We start from the raw sequence: 17,884 nt of genomic DNA on the forward strand, positions 1-17,884 counted from the left end.
GCAGCAGTAAGGCAGGGTCTACATATATTTCTGTACAGCTCTTTTGAATGGAGAAAATGCATTCTTGATTTTCAGTGCCCCAGCTACACTTAATAGGTGGCGACCAGGCTCTAAAAATGGAGGAATGCAGAAGTAAATCTTGAAACATAGTAGAAATGGGCAAAGATGGGTGGAGAGCTAGAAGTTGGTGCTTTTGTCAAGGCATTTTTTCTCCATGGCATGGGATTTTATTTGCCTAATAAATTAAGAGAGGAGTCTGGATAGAAATCTAACGTTGCTAAGTTTGAATATCCCTCCGGAACACAAGACACATTGGTGTGGGTGCAATGCATTACGATCTTTACAGGGAGGTTTTTTACGGTGGATGTAGGAACAAGGTAGATGACAGTTAGTTCCTAATCGGGCAGAAAACAGTTGGCCAGGAACAACAACAATCTCAGGTTTATTTTCATTGCCAAGATGGCTGTAAATAAAAGAAAGCCCAGTAGTATGGATATTCGGATTCATAATTTTATATGTGAAGTACTGACTGGTTTGTATTTTAGGATACCTGACTCTTGTTTCCTACTTTGATAGCACCTTGTTGCCTCCAACACGTGCCAAATCTGATGGAAACGAATGGTGCAGAACTCTTGAGAATTGAAACAAAAGTCTAGGTAGGTCGGGAAATCCTAAGAACATTCTGGAATTCAAGCAATATTTTCTTTTCTCCCGGGCAACGATGAGGCAAACAGTTGCTTTGAGAGTGCATGTTTGCTCTATTCTTTGTTCCGTGTGTTCCCACATCCCTTCTCAGTTGCTTGGAGGTGGCAGCAAGAGCCAAAGAAGCTGCCTGTGGCATGGCTTTCCTTTGGCCACTACAAACAACTGTGCATGGTGAGATCTAGCAGGAACTGGCTTGGTTAGAATGAATCTGGGGGAAATCAAAAGTTCATTTTGACATGGATCCCTTCTCAATCATAAAAAAATACTCCTTTTTAACTCTTGGAGAAGAAGAGGGGAAGTATGAGAAGAAGAGGGTAAGTATTGGAGATACTTCCTTTCTCTGTGTCCTTGCAGCATGCCTTCCCTCTCTGTGTCTGCCTTCTCTTGCTCCAGAGCACATCCTGTTGGGATGTTTGTAGCCTGTATGGTAGCAAAGAAGTTGGTAGCGGTTGTAAGTACCTTGCTACTTTGAAGCATAATGATAAAGAGCTGTGTATGAAAATGTCTTCATTTCTTTGGCTGGTAGTGTCTGGTGTCTGTAGGCAAAGGTCTGTAGGCACTGCTGGCATCTGTTCCGTGTGCTGAGATTCAGCACATGGCCTCTGTCATGTTTCCATGTCACACTGCACTATGAAAGGTGGGAATTATGACTGTGGTCTCTTGCATATCATTCAGACAGCCCTAATGTGGAGTGCGTGGAGAAAATGAGCATCCAGTATGAGCTGGTCGAGGGCAAATGTCAGGAGAAAGGGCAGATGTGCAAGTTGAGTGTCACAGCTTTTGGCTGTGATAGCCGTGGTCCAATGTATCATTCGAGTAAAATGCATCTGAGGATGGGTCAAACATTGAGATAACAAGTGGAATTCCTTTTTAACCTCCGCCTTACTCTGTTCAAAAAGTAAGCCATCCTTTTGGTTTCACAGTAGTAGTTGGTATTTGTACTTGAAATGGGGAAAATCCGTAACAAATGCAGGTAATGAAGGGAGTGCTGTCCTACGTGAATGTGGAAGATGCAAGGAGCCTCAGCCCTTGTGCTACATCTGTCTTATCTGGGGAAAGAAATTCCACCTCTGCCTCAATTTCTCCCTTTGTGTCCAACCAGATGGTATTGTTTACTAATCTAATATGGCATGTAGGAGGCTGAATCTATCTCTGTCCATCACAAGAAAAGAAACACTAGGTTTAGCCAGGCTCTCTGAAAGCCACACAGTATTTCTTCTGTGCATGTCAATAATTTGTTCTTCTTTTCCTTCAGATGACCCTCTTGGATATGAACATTTGCACAGCAGAAGATGCTGAAGTTGTGCACTCCAACATGCTTCAGATGACTGAGAAACTAATGTGTAGGTTTGAAGAACAAGTGGAGCATGTGGATGTACGTTTATTTTATTTGATGACATATATTTTCATCCCTCCTTGGGATTAGTCTGCTCTTCCTGCGCTCCCACCTGCAATGCTTTCTGCGTGGTAGGCTACTGATGTCACATTAGAAAGAGGTCCATAGTGTGACAAAACACTCCAAAGAAACAGTTTGGTGTGGAAGAGTTTCATGTGGAAGTGTTCATAATTCTTGTGTTTATTATTTGTAATATAAATAGATTGTATTTTTATGATCATTTCTATCTGAAATACATATGATAGCGATGAATGATGTATGGCCCAGTCTGCTTAAGATCAGACTTTAGGAATAGCTGGATATGATCTCCGAAATGTCTTCCAATCTTTTCTATACATAAAAAAAGTCGGGCAGTTGTTTCTAAAGGGATAAATTATAGAATGTGATTTGGTGCTTTATGGTGCCAGAATAAACAGAAGTTTTGATAATCCGCATTCTTAGCAGATTACTTGGAGACTGATTTTTTTTACTCTCCAGATCGAAGATGCCATGTTGGATACCAGTCATAAAATTCCAGGCAGCCTTTTATCATGTTACATATCCTCTTACTCATTCATTTCACCTTCCAGCAGTTTAGAAAGAACTTGTTCACTTGAATGTTTTTCTTTGGAGTGATTTTAAGGAGACGGCTAAATGGCCATAATACAGGTAGAAACATAAAAACAAGGGTATGCTATAAAGACAGGACTTCTTAATGCAAAGAGCACTCTGAAATTCAAAATACCTGCTATAAAATTAAAAATGTAATCTTTGACTTTTAGATGGGAATTTCTACTCTTCAGTTTCATTCTGTCAGGTGCATTTTTGCTACCTGCTTGATTCATGCTGAATGGACAGTCCTGTCTTATTCTTGGTATGGCAGCAGTGATAGAGATCACTGCTGCTTTCTGTAGAAAGTGGCTGCAAGTTGCTATTACGAGATCTTGTGCAGGTCTAGAGTCTGATTGGATGTGAGGTTCTCATTGTTTCAACAACCAACTTGGGGTGGCAGTGTCAGAGGTGTTCATTATCTAGGAAGATTTTCATAGGCCATGAATTTTGCTGAGGCGGCTTTCTCTTCTGGGTGTAGAATATATGTGCATAACTAACTTCCTTGAATCCAAAATAGTTGGGGAGATTTTAGTATCCATGAAACCATTTTTACTAGCTTTTTTATGTGGCCTTAGGTGATGAAAGTGATCTGGATACAATTTTAGAAAAAAAGAAAACGGTGAGCTGTGAGGAAGAGCTGAAGGTGTATTTGGAGAACACCCTTTCTTCTTGAGAACAAATTAGAACAAGGTATGAATTTTGTATCATCAACATAAAAGGTAGAGCATCTTTGAACATTGGTTGTACTACTTAGGCCTTGTTTTAATGCTGTTATGTGAAGGTATGGAAAAAGAGTGCTTTTAACTTCATGTAACAATACAGAATAATGTCCCTACTGAACAAGGTTAAGGCAAATAACGCCGACGGTTTAGGAATGGGACAAAGGAACACTGCTATCATTCAAAAACCATAGCACATCAGTATTACTGTGCATGCCATCACATCCATGCCTTATTCAGAAGGTCAAAGTAGTAGCGCAGATTCTCGGATCACCGGAATCAGAAGTTGGTCTGCACCATCATCTCTTCACTCATAGATTTGATCTCATTCAAAGTTCTAGGAACTCAGACATTTAAGACAGCCAAGCACTTGCAACTTAAAAAACAATCTAAAAATTGGTACAATACCGCTCTCCTTCCTGAAGATCTTAGCAGCAGCTCTGAAGCCATAGAGGAAGCAGAAGTTTTCACACACCCAGGAGGTCTTTCCTACATGCTCGATCAGAGGCACATTAGAAGAGCAATATGGACCTGAGGGGCAGATGCACATACCTTCACACACCTCGCAGTGGGACTGTGGTTAGAGCTGGAGGTTTGATACTCTTCCTAATAATTTGAGCCGTTAAAACAAAGCCCGAGGTAACAGACCAAGTGAAAATACAATGCCAGGTTGCGAAAAGAGAATGTTACGTATCTGAACACCTACATAAATTCCCCATCATTCTTTTTGTTTAGGAGACCAAGCCAATGTCCGTGTAAATGAAAACAAGTGTGAATATTGATTTTTCTTGAATCAAGACTCAGCTTTATGTCCAAGTCAAAGGCAAATAAACCAGAAAGGCTCCGCTGAGCAGAGTGCAGAACTAACATGGAAGACAGTAATTTGACCTCTTATGTAAGCAGTGCTGGAATGGTTCCGCATCCAAAAGGAAAGATGTCAAATGCTTCTTTGGAAATATTTTAACTTCTGTGCATTTCTTTCTTTGTAATGAACTAATCTGTAACAAGCCAGGATGTGATTGTGTTCAGTAGAAACAGATCAATGGCAACATTTAGCCAAAAGTTTTTATGAGATTGATCAGGAAGTTCGATTTAGATTTAAAGGCACTGTAGTCATATTTAATTTTATTTCTCTCCGTACTTGAGTCTCTTAAACAGGGACCTTCAATTGGACAGGAACGGGACACTGAAGCAAATTGTAATGGCTGACCTAATGGCTTACCCGGAAGCATTTTGTGGGAATTGATTTCTTCTAGGTATCCATCAGCCAGCATTTTAGTGTGAAGGAAAGCTTCAAACAGGTAAAACAAAAATTCCCGTCGGTTTAAAACCTGACTGCTATATTAATTTTTCACTTTTGAGAAAATTTTCATGACCTTTAAAATTCAGACTATATCAAGTATTGTTTCAGCCATTGAAGAAAGTTCTTTTGATAGAGATAGGAGAGGGAAACCAAAACATTTCTCAGAGCCACACTTTGAACTCTGTCCTTGTTACAAACGGCACTTGAGCAAATTCATTTGCCTTTGGAACAGAAAACGACAAGGTAACAGGCTTATCATTAGGGATTTGAGTGATCCAGGTTCTTTAGATAGTAAGTGATCTATTCAAGATGATCTCTTACTGAAAGAGATCCATTTTGAGAAGGGACACGGATTTCTTAGAAGAAAGCAAATCCCTATGTTAAAACGGTGTGGTGGGTGTTTTTTGTTGTTGTTTTGCTTTTAGAACTTGCAAGGCCCACTCGACTTCATAGTTTGAGATCCAAATAAGACCACGACATTCCAAACAGGTGTTTCTTTTTGGTTGTTTTTCAATCTGTATGTCTTTGGATTGTAACCAGTAGAACTGTGCTTGAACTGGAAAGAAGTAGCGGAGGTTTCAGAAGTGGAACATAGGGTGGAACGGTAAGCTGAGAGCATTGTGCAAGGAGAGGAAAGAGGGGAAAATGATAAGAGTTTCCTGAGTCAGAAGGGACCCCTAGGGATCGTCAAAGTCCAACTCCTGGCCCTGCACAGACACTCCAACAGTCCCACCCTCTGCATCCCTGAGAGCATTGACCAAATGCTCCTGGATCTCTGGCAGCCTTGGGGCTGTGCCCATTGCCTGGAAAACCTATTCAGTGCCTGACCAGCCTCTGAGGAAAAAAACCTTTCCCTGATAGCCAGCCTAATCATCCCCTGACACAGTTCCTGGCATTCCCTTGGCTCCTGTCCCTGGCCGTAGAGAGCAGAGAACAAAGCTGTCCCTGTGCTGCCCTTGAGAGGAGCTGAGAGGTCCCAAGTGAGGTGTGACCTCAGTGTCCTCTCTGCAGCTGAACCAAATGCCCTCAGCCACTCTTTGTATGGCTTCCCCTCCAGCCTCTTCACGGTCTCTGTGTCCCTCCTTTGGACATTTCTCCAATAGCCTGAGGTCTTTCTGACGTTGTGGCATCCAAAATTGCCCCCAGGGCTTGAAGAGAGCGCAGTCCCAGCCCAGAGCAGAGCAGGACAATCACCTCTCTCGAGCGAGCGGTGCCACAAGATAGGGACAGCTGTTAAAAATCAGATGGAGAAACAAATCTAACAGAGAAACAGGTGATCTTGGCACAGGAAATGGAGGAAGTAGAGGAAGAAGAAGATGAAGTGTGGATTCCTTGTAAAAGTGAAGAAAATGAGCATGCAGAACAGGGACTAAGCATTATGCAGGTAAGTGAGCAAGAGAATAAGTTTGAAAGTGAAGGCAGTTTTGTCCAAAAGAAGGAGGAATAGGAAGTCTTTTTGCTGAGAATGAATAGAAAGGTTTTTTCCCTTTAGTTTGTATACGAAGCGCACAGGGATCTAGATCCTTTTGTGGGAAAATGGAGTGTGTAAAGTTGCCAATCATTTTGGAGCGAATTTGGTGGTTTTTTGGGGTCCCAGGAGAATTTTGGGTTGCATTCTGGGGACTTGGTGGTTCCCCGGTGAATTGGGGGGGGGGGGAATCTGGGGAGATCCAGGTGAGTTTTGAGTGGTCCCAGGTTGAGTTTGGGGGATAATTTGTGGAATTTTGGGGGATCCCGGGTAGCGAGGTTTGACGGTGTGTTGGTTTGAAAGAAAAACCAATGCGAGACTCCAAGTCAGTATTACAATTTAATAGGAGAAAAGAGAAAAAATAAAATACATGCAATAATGTAAAAGAAAAACCAGCAACAAAGTCAGAAATACAACCTGACACCCTGTCAGTCAGGGTGTTGGTAGCAGTCCGTATAAATGGTGGCTGCAGTCCTCCTGGTTGACAGATGTGGTTCAGTTGAAGCAGTGCTCCTGTAGAAGGTGCAGTTTTTCTCCGAAGATCCTGCGATGATGTGGAAAAAGGTTCAACTTTCCTCTGGGATCCAGTGGAAAGGACTGCTTTGGTGGTCCAAATCTCAGTTTTTATCTAGGTAGGAAATGTTTGGCTCCTCCCCCTGGCTGGAGCATCTCCCAATGGGATGATGTAATCTTATCAGTCACACAATAGGACTTAATGGCCCATTAACAGAATATATCTTCTGGAGGAAGGATGGGTTGTGAAAAGATAACAGTGATCATCCCCCTGATCTTATCAGATGGCACATCAGCAGAGGATATCTCCCACAGAGATAAGGATCACCACCCCTCCCACATTTTAACAGATCGTGATAGAATACACATTTTTGCATTGTACCCCAGGACATAATCCACCCCTTATTCTATTACCATCTACATCATACCCAAACCAATACCCTGTTACAGATATATAATACAAAATGAAACCTTACATACAGTTCTCACTAAAACTTAGGTCTCCTTGCAGTACACAACGCGTTTCCCCATCTTTCTGCATTACCCACCAAGTGCAACCAGGTCCTTGAGCAAAAACAATCCCACAGATTGGTTTGCCTTTGCCTGTGGTGGGATTAATCCAAACAGTCTTTCCTAAAATACCTTTCATGTGTGCCACAGGGACCTTGTCCCCATCCACTGTGTGCAGGGGTTCAGAGTGGGCAGGACCGGGTCGATTAATGGACCCTCCGGTGTTAACCATCCAGGTGGCTTTGGCCAAGTTCATTTCCCAATTTCTCAAGGTTCCACCACCTGGTGCTTTCAAAGTAGTCTTAAGGAGTCCATTAGTCCGTTCAACTGTCCCGGCAGCTGGCGCGTGGTAAGGGATATGATATATCCATTCAATACCATGTTCTTTGGCCCAGGTGTTGATAAGGCCATTCTTGAAATTGGTTCCCTTGTCTGATTCAATTCTCTCAGGGGTACCATGCCTCCAAAGGACTTGTTTTTCTAGACCCAAGATGGTGTTCCGGGCAGTGGCATGAGGCACAGGGTAGGTTTCTAACCATCCTGTAGTTGCTTCCACCATGGTCAGTACTTAGCGCTTGCCCTGGTGGGTTTGGGGAAGGGTGTAGTCAATTTGCCAGGCTTCCCCATATCTGTACTTTGACCATCGTCCACCGTACCACAGAGGCTTCACCCGCTTGGCCTGTTTGATGCTGTCCATGGTAAGGTCCACCCCTCGGTCACGGGCCCATCGGTATGTTGCATCTCTCCCCTGATGACCAGAGGCATCATGGGCCCAATGAGCTAGGAATGATTCTCCCTTGTGCTGCCAGTCTAGATCTACCTGTGGTACTTTCACTTTGGCAGCTCGGTCCACCTGCTCGTTGTTGTGATGTTCTTCATTAGCCCGGCTTTTGGGTACATGTGCATCCACGTGTTGAACCTTTATGGTCAATTTCTCTACTCGGGCAGCAATGTCCTGCCAAATCTCAGCTGCCCAGATGGGTTTCCCTCTGCGCTGCCAGTATGCCTTTTTCCAGCGATCCAGCCATCCCCACAGAGCATTAGCTACCATCCATGAGTCAGTGTAGAGATAAAGCCTTGGCCACTTCTCTCATTCAGCAATATCCATAGCCAACTGGACGGCTTTTAGCTCTGCGACCTGACTCGATCCACCTTGTCCCTCGGTAGCTTGTGCAGCTTGTCGTGTGGGGCTCCATACTGCAGCTTTCCATTTCCGGTTAGTGCCTACAATTCGGCAGGAACCATCAGTGAAGAGGGCATATCGTCTTTCAGTCTCCGGTAGCTCATTATATGGTGGGGCCTCCTCAGCACGTGCCACTTGCTCCTCTTCTTCTTCAGAAGACAACCCGAAAGTCTCACCTTCAGGCCAGTTTGTAATTATTTCCAGCATCCCAGGGTGATTTGGATTCCCAATATGAGCGCGCTGAGTGATGAGGGCAATCCACTTGCTCCATGTGGTGTCAGTGGCGTGATGTGTGGAAGGCACCTTTCCCTTGAACATCCAACCCAGCACTGGTAGTCGGGGTGCCAGGAGGAGTTGTGTTTCTGTGCCAATCACCTCTGAGGCCGCTTGACCTCCTTCATCGGCGGCCAAGATCTCCTTCTCTGTGGGAGTATAGTTGGCTTCAGATCCTTTGTAGCTGCTGCTCCAGAATCCCAGTGGTCGACCCGGAGTCTCCCCAGGCACCTTCTGCCAAAGGCTCCAGGACAGACCATGGTTCCCGGCTGCAGAGTAGAGCACGTTCTTCACATCTGGTCCCGTCCTGACTGGGCCAAGGGCTACTGCATGAGCAATCTCCTACTTGATCTGGGCAAAGGCTTGCTGCTGCTCAGGGCCCCAGTGGAAATCGTCCTTCTTTCGGGTGACCAGGTAGAGAGGGCTCACAATCTGACTGTACTCAGGAATGTGCATTCTCCAAAAGCCTATGGCACCTAGGAAAGCTTGTGTTTCCTTCTTGTTGGTAGGTGGAGACATAGAGGTGATCTTATTAATTACCTCTGTTGGGATCTGACGACATCTATCTTGCCACTTGACTCCTAGAAACTGAATTTCCTGACCCGGTCGCTTAACTTTATTTCGCTTAATGGCAAAACCAGCTTTCAGCAGAATCTGGATAATCTTCTCTCCTCTCTCGAAGACTTCCCCTGCTGTGCTGCCCCATACAATGATGTCATCGATATACTGTAGATGTTCGGGGACTTCACCCTTTTCCAGTGCAGTCTGGATCAGTCCATGACAGATGGTGGGACTGTGCTTCCACCCCTGGGGCAGACAATTCCAGGTGTACTGCATGCCCCTCCAGGTGAAAGCAAACTGAGGCCTGCATTCTGCTGCCAGAGGAATGGAGAAAAATGCATTGGCGATGTCAATGGTGGTGTAGCACTTTGCTTCCTTTGACTCCAGCTCGTACTGGAGTTCCAGCATGTCCGGCACAGCAGCGCTCAGTCGTGGAGTCACCTCATTCAATGCACGATAGTCTATGGTCAATCTCCATTCTCCTTCAGATTTACGCACAGGCCAGATGGGGCTGTTGAAGGGTGAGTGGGTTTTACTGACCACCCCTTGGCTCTCCAGCTCACGGATCATTTCATGTATGTGAATCACCGCGTCTCTGTCAGTACGGTATTGCCGACGGTGTACTGTTGTTCTGGCGATTGGTACCTGTTGCTCTTCAACTCTCAGTAGTCCCACAGCAGAGGGGTCATCTGCAAGACCAGGCAAGGTGTTCCGTTTTCTAATGTCGTCTGTCTCTACAGCAGCTATCCTGAAAGCCCAGCGATATCCTTTTGGGTCTTTGAAATATCCATTTCTAAGATAGTCTATGCCAAGGATGCATGGGGCCTCTGGGCCAGTCACGATGGGGTGTTTCTGCCACCTGTTCCCAGTTAAACTCACTTTGGCCTCCACTACAGTCAGCTGCTGGGATCCTCCTGTTACCCCAGAAATAGAGATGGATTCTTCTCTTACATACTTTGATGGCATCAGAGTACATTGGGCGCCAGTGTCAACCAAAGCCTTATGCGTTTGTGGGTCGGATGTGCCAGGCCATTGGGTCCACACAGTCCAATAGATCTGATTATCCCTCTCCTCTACCTGGCTAGAGGCAGGGCTCCTCTATTCCTGATCTTGGTACACGTCGCTCTCTTCCTGTAAATACGTTCTTGAGGTCCCTTCAAGAGGATCAGTCATATCATCATTCTGATACTGTCTGGAGTTCTGTACACGAGAGACTGGAGCAGCATTGACTCTAGATGAGCTTCTTGTGGTAGGTGTCCCTCCTTTCTGCTCACGTCCCCGGACTGCTACGGAGGAGGTGGGTTTTCCATCCCACTTCCTCATGTCTTCTCCATGCTTCTGAAGGAAAAACCAGAGGTTACCTCGTGGAGTGTGTCATCTGTCCCTGCCTGAGGAACGCCGGCTCCTAATGGCAGAAACTCTTGTTGGTTCTGGAGAGATCTGGTAGTTGTTTTCCTTAAGTTCTTTTTTTGGTTTCTGATGGCCCTCTTCAATCAAGCTTCAGACTTGCTCCACCAGCCTTGTTTCCATGGATGAGACATGGGTACGAAATGGGGCTGTGACAGTGTCCTCATAAATTCTTAGTTTATTGGCCAAGACGCCTACCATGTCCTCACCTTCCCTCCACTGCAGCGTTGCCAGGTAACGGGAATACATCTCTGGTCCAAGCTGTGCAAATCTCAACCACATCTGTGACGTGCACCGGACACAGTCTGGGCTCTTAGGAAATCTCTCATCTTCTGAGAAAATGATCTCCAGCACGGCAAATTCCCTCAGGCATTGGATACCTTGTTCTATTGTGCTCCATTTTCCTTGGTGCACCTGGAGATCTTCTTTACAAAGGTATCTGTCCTTCACACTTGTCAGCAGTAGCCGCCAGAGGCTGAGAGTTTCTTGGGTTCTCCCAATCCCCTGCTCAATGACCACATCCCGGGACAGAGATCCCAGTTGCCTGGCCTCACATCCATCCAGAATGGTGTTATTGGCTGCAGCGTCCCAGATGCGGAGCAGCCAGGTCAAGATGGACTCATTTCTCTGGCAGGTGAATTCCCTCGGCAGGTCACGCAGCTCACCCAGGGATAGAGAGCGAGTGATGATTTCTGGCTCTGTCTCTTCCGCTTGGTGCGAAGGTCCTGCCACGTCCTCGTCAGTCACTATGCTGACTGATTTGCTCTTTGATTTCTTCTTCTGAACGGGGGCAACTGCTGCTGGTCTAGGCTGTTCTGGTGCAGTGATGGTTTGTGTGGAGATGCTGATGGCGCTTCTGGCTTTTTTTCTCCTCTGTGGCAGTCTGCGAAGACACGGACACTGTTGCTTTGGGTTTGGTTCTTCTCCTCTTTGTGACATTGTGTGCAGACGTGGACGAAGTTGATTTGTTTCTTTTTTCCTCTTCCTCAAGAATTCGCAGAAATACACCATGTAGTGTTTTATTTCTAAGCATGTTGTAGGCTGTGCAGTGGAGACAAAGCAGAACTAACAACAATATTATGCTGTCCTTAGCATCCAGCGGGAACTCAGTATTTCCAAAAACTACCGAATCAGGCCGGAAAGATTGGAAAAAATCATTCTTTACCCCTCCCAAGGGCTGGGTGGGATTGTTAAAACCCCGGATGCAGCAACCTAGACTAGGACAAGCAAAGAAAGTCGAGTATATATTCCGAATTATGTTCATTGCCTTAGAGGTTATAATGCAGTAGACATAATAGGCCAATAAAGCAATTTTTATACCATATCCTGGTCTACACAGGAGCATTACAGCTGGCAGATAGTCCCCCATGTGCGGAAAAATATAGAGAACAAGATATAAAACCCATGTAAGCATGTTGAGAATCATGGTGCATACAAATTTGTAATACTGACCTTTCTCAGTACCCTCCGTGCCCCACATTGGGCGCCAATAAATGTGCTGGTTTGAAAGCAAAACCAGAGCGAGACTCCAAGTCAGTCATACAATTTTATAGGAGAAAAGAGAAAAAATAAAATACGAGCAATAATATAGAAGAAAAAGCAGCAACAAAGTCAGAAATACAACCTGACACCCTGTCAGTCAGGGTGTTGGTAGCAGTCCGTATAAATGGTGGCTGCAGTACTCCTGGATGACAGATGTGGTTCAGTTGAAGCAGTGCTCCTGTAGAAGGTGCATTTTTTCTCCGAAGATCCTGCGATGATGTGGAAAAAGGTCCGACTTTCCTCTGGGATGCAGTGGAAAGGACTGCTTTGGTGTTCCAAATCTCAGTTTTTATCTAGGTAGGAAATGTTTGGCTCCTCCCCCTGGCTGGAGCATCTCCCAATGGGATGATGTAATCTTATCAGTCACACAATAGGACTTAATGGCCCATTAACAGAATCTGTCTTCAGGAGGAAGGATGGGTTGTGAAAAGATAACGATGATCATCCCCCTGATCTTATCAGATGGCACATCAGCAGAGGATATCTCCCACAGAGATAAGGATCACCACCCCTCCCACATTTTAACAGATGGTGATAGAATACACATTTTTGCATTGTACTCCAGGACAGGGGTGAATTTGTGGAATGTGGGGAGTCCCCGTTGAATTTTAGGGGGAATTTGTGGAATTCTAGTGATCTCAGGGGAATTTTGGGGGTAATTTGGTGAATTTTAGGGTATACATGTGATTTTTAAGGTTCTCAGGTGAGTTTTGGGGATGCCAGGTAGATTTTGAGGTGAATTCTGTCGATTTTGGGGTATCCAGGTGAGCATTTGGGACTTGTGGGAGAATTTTGGGATGAATTGGGGGGGATGCAGGTGGATTTTCCAGGGAATTTTTGTGATTTTTGGGAGTCCCAGATGGGTCTTGGAGTGAATTTGGTGGATTTGGGGGTATCTGTGTGTGTTTTGAGGGGGATTGGAGACAGTTTGGGGTGAATTTGGGAGGTGTTCGAAGGACTGGGTCTTGGGGGTGATTTGAGGGATTTTGGGGGTTGCAGGTGGGATTTTGGGGTGAAGCCCTGGGATTTGGTGGTTCCCCGTGATTTTTGGGGTGAATTTGTGGATTTTTTCGTAGTTGCCAGGTGAGTGCTGGGCATCCCAGGGGGGACTTCGGGGTGAATTTTGGGGATTTTGGGTTTCCCAGGTGAATTTCTGAGGTGAAAAGATTCAAAAAGTTTTTTTTTGAAAACAAATTAAAGCCAGAAGGTTATGGAAAATTAATAGATGTGATGCAAGTAGCTAATATACAGACAATACACAGCGAGACAAATCATGGGAAAAATACAGTGGTAACACATGAGTGTGTGAGGATGGGATCAGTATAGCTAAGGCTCAGATGATGCTGAATTTGGAAAAGCATGGCAAGAATAAGAATAATAAAGAAACCTACGGGTATTTCAGTGGGAAAAGGAAGATGAAAAGAAACCTATCACCCCTCCCCTATTCCCCCCCACCCCCATAAGCCAGACAGGACTAGTGACAACAGACAAGGAGAAGGCTGAGGTACTCAACAAGTGTTGGTCTCAATTTTTACTGCCAGTCACTATTTCCACATCTGTCAGGTTATTGGACTGGTGGACTTGATTCTAAGCCATAGTAGCAGGTCAGCTTTCAGACCACTTGAGGAACCTGAGCATGCAAGACCATGGGACCCACCCAGAGGCATGTCAGGGCCCTGAGAGAACTGGCAGCTGTAGTTGCTAAGGTGCCTCCTCCATCATATTTGAGAAATCAAGGCAACCAGCTGCAGTCTCCAGACACTGTGTTGTATTGACTCCAATCCTCTTGGTCTTTTTTCTAAATCTTAGAGCTCTGAGTCAATTTCTGCAGAGGATTCCCAATGCAGTTTCAAAAATGGAATCTTTGTTATTGGTCCTCATGTTGATCTTGGATGTTTCCATTTTCTGCACTCCGATATTTTCGAAACATTTGTAATGACTGAAAAGAAAGCTGAGACGAGGCATTATGCTCTTTCCAGTGATATAAATGGACCAGTGTTCTTTTCAGACAAATATATTTTTGCTGTGTCTAAGCACATGTGCATACCTGTGTTTGATTTATGTGTCCAGGTTTTGGCAATGGGGCAGCCACAGGGCCGTCCTGTGACAATGGCCCAGGTGCTGCCCTGTCCCGCTTTCTTCCAACTGGCTCCACTTCATGATGTCCTCCCTGCTGAGAGAAGAGGCTGGGACACCACCTTTAGAAATGTGACTTTGTGGGGTTTTTTTGTTTTGTTTTGTTATTTTTAAAGTTACTAAAAACATTCACCCTGATTTTTTGATGTGTTGGGCTGGAGTTTTTTTTTTCAGTTTAGGGTGGGGTTTTTTGTGGGCTTTTTTGTCTGTTTGGGGATTATTGGTTGGGTTTTTTTGTGTGTTTCTTTGGTCTGCTTTTTTTGTTTGTTTGTTTGATTTTTTATTGCGGATTTGTAGAGGTTTTTAAGCAAATTGATTGGAAAACTGAATAGTCCTCCACTATAGTCTCCTGGATTCACCTGAGACTCTTCCTAGGCATCTCCCTGATCCTTTTTGCAATGAGTCTCACATCATTCTCCTGAAGAAATTGTCTGCTTATGGTTTGGGTGGGTGGGCTGTTTGCTGGGTGACAAACTGGGTGATGGCCAGGCCCACAGAGTGGTGGGAAATAGAGTTCATACAGCTGGTCCCCAAGGCTCAGTCTTGGGCCCAGTCCTGTTAAATATCTTTATCAGTGATCTGGACAAGGGGATAGAGTACATGCCCAGGAAGTTCACAGATGATGCAAAGTTGGCTGGTAGTGTTTTTTTCTTCTGGAGGACAGCAGGCTCTGCTTCTTCTTCCTCCTGTTCTGAGGTCGCTGCTCCCTCTTCCTCCCTCATTAAGTGTGCTGATTTTGTCACTTGGATGAGAAAACAAACAATTTTAGCAACAATACTAGTGGCAGGGTACAAGAAAGGACGAGTTCACATGAAATCCCCCCCCAACAGACAATACCTGATGGCTCCTCTGCCCAGCTTACTGACTACACCGGAACCCACTGTCCCCCAAAGATACTCCCTTCTCCCTGCCCCCAGCCATGATGTGAGATGGAATAGAATAACTAAGATTAAGATTCTCCCTATGTAACTCCATCATACTTCGATTCTGGGAAAAAAAAATTCTTGAAGTTCTATCATTTCAGATCATTTCAATTTGCATACTAAAAAGTCTAGCCAGAAACTCATGACAATATTAATGGCCCATTCTAGAATGTCTGAGATGATATACACTTCTTTCAAGAGAATGTGATACCTCACGCGACTTCTCCAGAATTTCAATTAACAGCGGGAGTAGTCTACAAGATTCTTGCTGCCATCTGGATTTCCTGGTATTTGGCTGGTCTATGTAAGCCAACCAGCTATTCAGCAGATGGAATAGTAGTGTGATACTTGATGGTATGTGAGATGGAACACAGTAATTTATGGCTTTTTGCATAGTGATGAAGCTGTAAAGAAAGCTCCATAATGCTCAGACAAGGGGGCTGCTGGACTTCAAGCAGCAAAGGCCCAAAACCAACCAGTGAAAAGATGTCATTGAAAAAAAAAAGCCAGGTGCGGAGCAAAGTGATACTTAAGGGCAGTTGACTGAAAGAGGAAATCTAGTGAAAAAAAAAGTCCAAGAGTGAAGGAATAACAGGGAAAATGAAACTAAGGAAGGAAATCAATCTCAGCTCATCATTTCAGAAGCTAACAAGTTGTCATTGCAATGATGCATAAAGTGAGAAATAATAAATATGTCTGCGCCAAAATCTGATATATGAGCTTCATTGCCTTCTGTCTTTACGGAATCGTACAACAGTCTGTGATTAACGATCATCTAGTCCAACTTCCTTGCCAGGTAGATCTTACAGTAGATGAAATTGCTCAAGACTAGCCAAACTGATAAGGAGCACTCTCAATGATGGGGCATCCACAACTTCTCTGGAACACCCGTTTGAGTGTCTCACCAGCTTCATTGTTGAAAAGTTTTTCCTTTTAGCCAATCTAAACCTAGTCTCAGTTTGACAGCATGGCCCCTTGTCCTGTCTCTGCAAACCTTCCTAAAAAGTCTTTCTCCATTTCTCTTTACCCTCTTTACATATTTAAAGGCCACAATACTGTCTCTCCAGAAACCTCTCTTCTCCAGGCTACAAGATCCTACTTTTCACAAGAACCAGGTCATAAACTGAGATGGAAGACATCTCAGGAGATCAGATCATCCAACAGCTCAGCGTAAGAATAGCTCTGAAGTCAGATCAACTAGCTTAGGGCTGTGTCTGTTTGAATTTTGAAAATAACCAGGATTTCAAATGCTTCAAGGAAGAGAACTCTGGGTGGGTCCAGAAACAGCCTGAGAAACTCGAGCAAACTCGAAACCTCAGAAACTACCACTGCTTTCTCTCCCTCAGCCCAAGCAGTCACAAAGAAGAAGTGTTCCCAGCAGGCTGGGAGAGCACACATATACACTACATGACAGGCATCACCAGCAGCCACATCCTGCTCCTTTCTGTGGCTGGCAGGAGTGAGACCGGATGTTTACATGTGGACATACTGGGTCCCTCCAGCAGCTCAGACACTCAGCCTGCCCAGTGACCCCACTGAATTCCAGTATTCGCAGTGTCCCAAGGCCACAGCACTACTCCGCTTGCTGGCACAGACCATCACACGTCTCCTAAATCAGTCAGGACTCACCTGGTCCCACAGCCAGCACCCCACTTGCTCTCCCCCAGGGCACTGCCATTGTTCACCAACTTCTCCACTTTGATCTTTGCTGGTGCTCTCAACACTGGCACACCCAGATATTCTGCAGCTGTTGTCTCCTGGTGGAAAGGACTTGTAAAGCCATGTTTCCTAACAGGACTTCCACAACCTTTCAAAGCAACCTTTTCTGGGGTATGAACAATCTCATTCAAATGTCAACATTTCTTTTCCCATATGTGAAATCAGAATGTTCTTCTTCCGGGCATGCCCAAAACAAGGCAAAAACCACATTGTGCCTTCTGTTTCACATGCTGACTTGTTTGTAAACAATGCTAGGAGAATACCTGTTTTGATGCAAGCTAATCTCTGGCCCTTATAGTGATTTCGGAAGTTAGGTTTGCTTTGCTGTTTACTTGATGTCCCATTGGATTGTTGAATCATAATCAGACTATCTGTCTGTATAGCAGCATAGCAGTGATGAATAAATGCAAGTACCATCTGCTCCTTTACCAACTTTTCCATTTCCATATTCACAGTTGGGGGATTCTGTATTTCTCCACTTGCCATAAATTCTCTGCAGGATGGAAAGTAGATATGTAGAATGGAATCACATGATATATGTGATATCATATGTGATATCGCGCAGAAAGAAATAATGATCAAGTATTACTTTGATAGAAACCAAAAGTGAACACTAGCCACTTTGTGTTGCTCATTGTCCAAAAGAAGACTGCCACATTTCTGACCTGAAACTCTGAACTACACACTTCTTTTGCATGAGCTCCCAGTCCTTGACTCTCCCTTGCCATTTCAGTTGATGCCATTTTTCTTTCTCAAGCTCTGATTTCATTCTATTCAGGAGTAGCTTGGCAGTTGCCCTCTCATTATCCAGCAGTGCTCTCTTTACATTCTGTGTATTAAAAAATAAAACCAGAAGTAGAAGCAGCATACGACATGCAAAAACAAACAAAAAATTGTCTCTTCTACCGGAAATGAGGGGAGAAAAGAACACAAAT

General features: G+C 44.6%; 1 protein-coding gene across 1 annotated transcript in view; it reads left to right on the plus strand.

The window, feature by feature from the left end:
* The first annotated feature begins 2,020 nt into the window (after window positions 1-2,020).
* Window positions 2,021-17,884, plus strand: part of LOC148220041 (endogenous retrovirus group K member 8 Gag polyprotein-like) — a 40,869-nt gene continuing 25,005 nt past the window's right edge. Inside the window, exon 1 of the mRNA XM_088155769.1 lies at window positions 2,021-2,080. Within this exon, the coding sequence (XP_088011895.1) occupies window positions 2,021-2,080 (60 nt within the window). The remainder of the gene's footprint in view (window positions 2,081-17,884) is intronic.

This window comes from Sturnus vulgaris, chromosome W, assembly GCF_052056855.1.
Source record: "Sturnus vulgaris isolate bStuVul1 chromosome W, bStuVul1.hap1, whole genome shotgun sequence".
Classification (NCBI taxonomy): Eukaryota; Metazoa; Chordata; class Aves; order Passeriformes; family Sturnidae; genus Sturnus; species Sturnus vulgaris.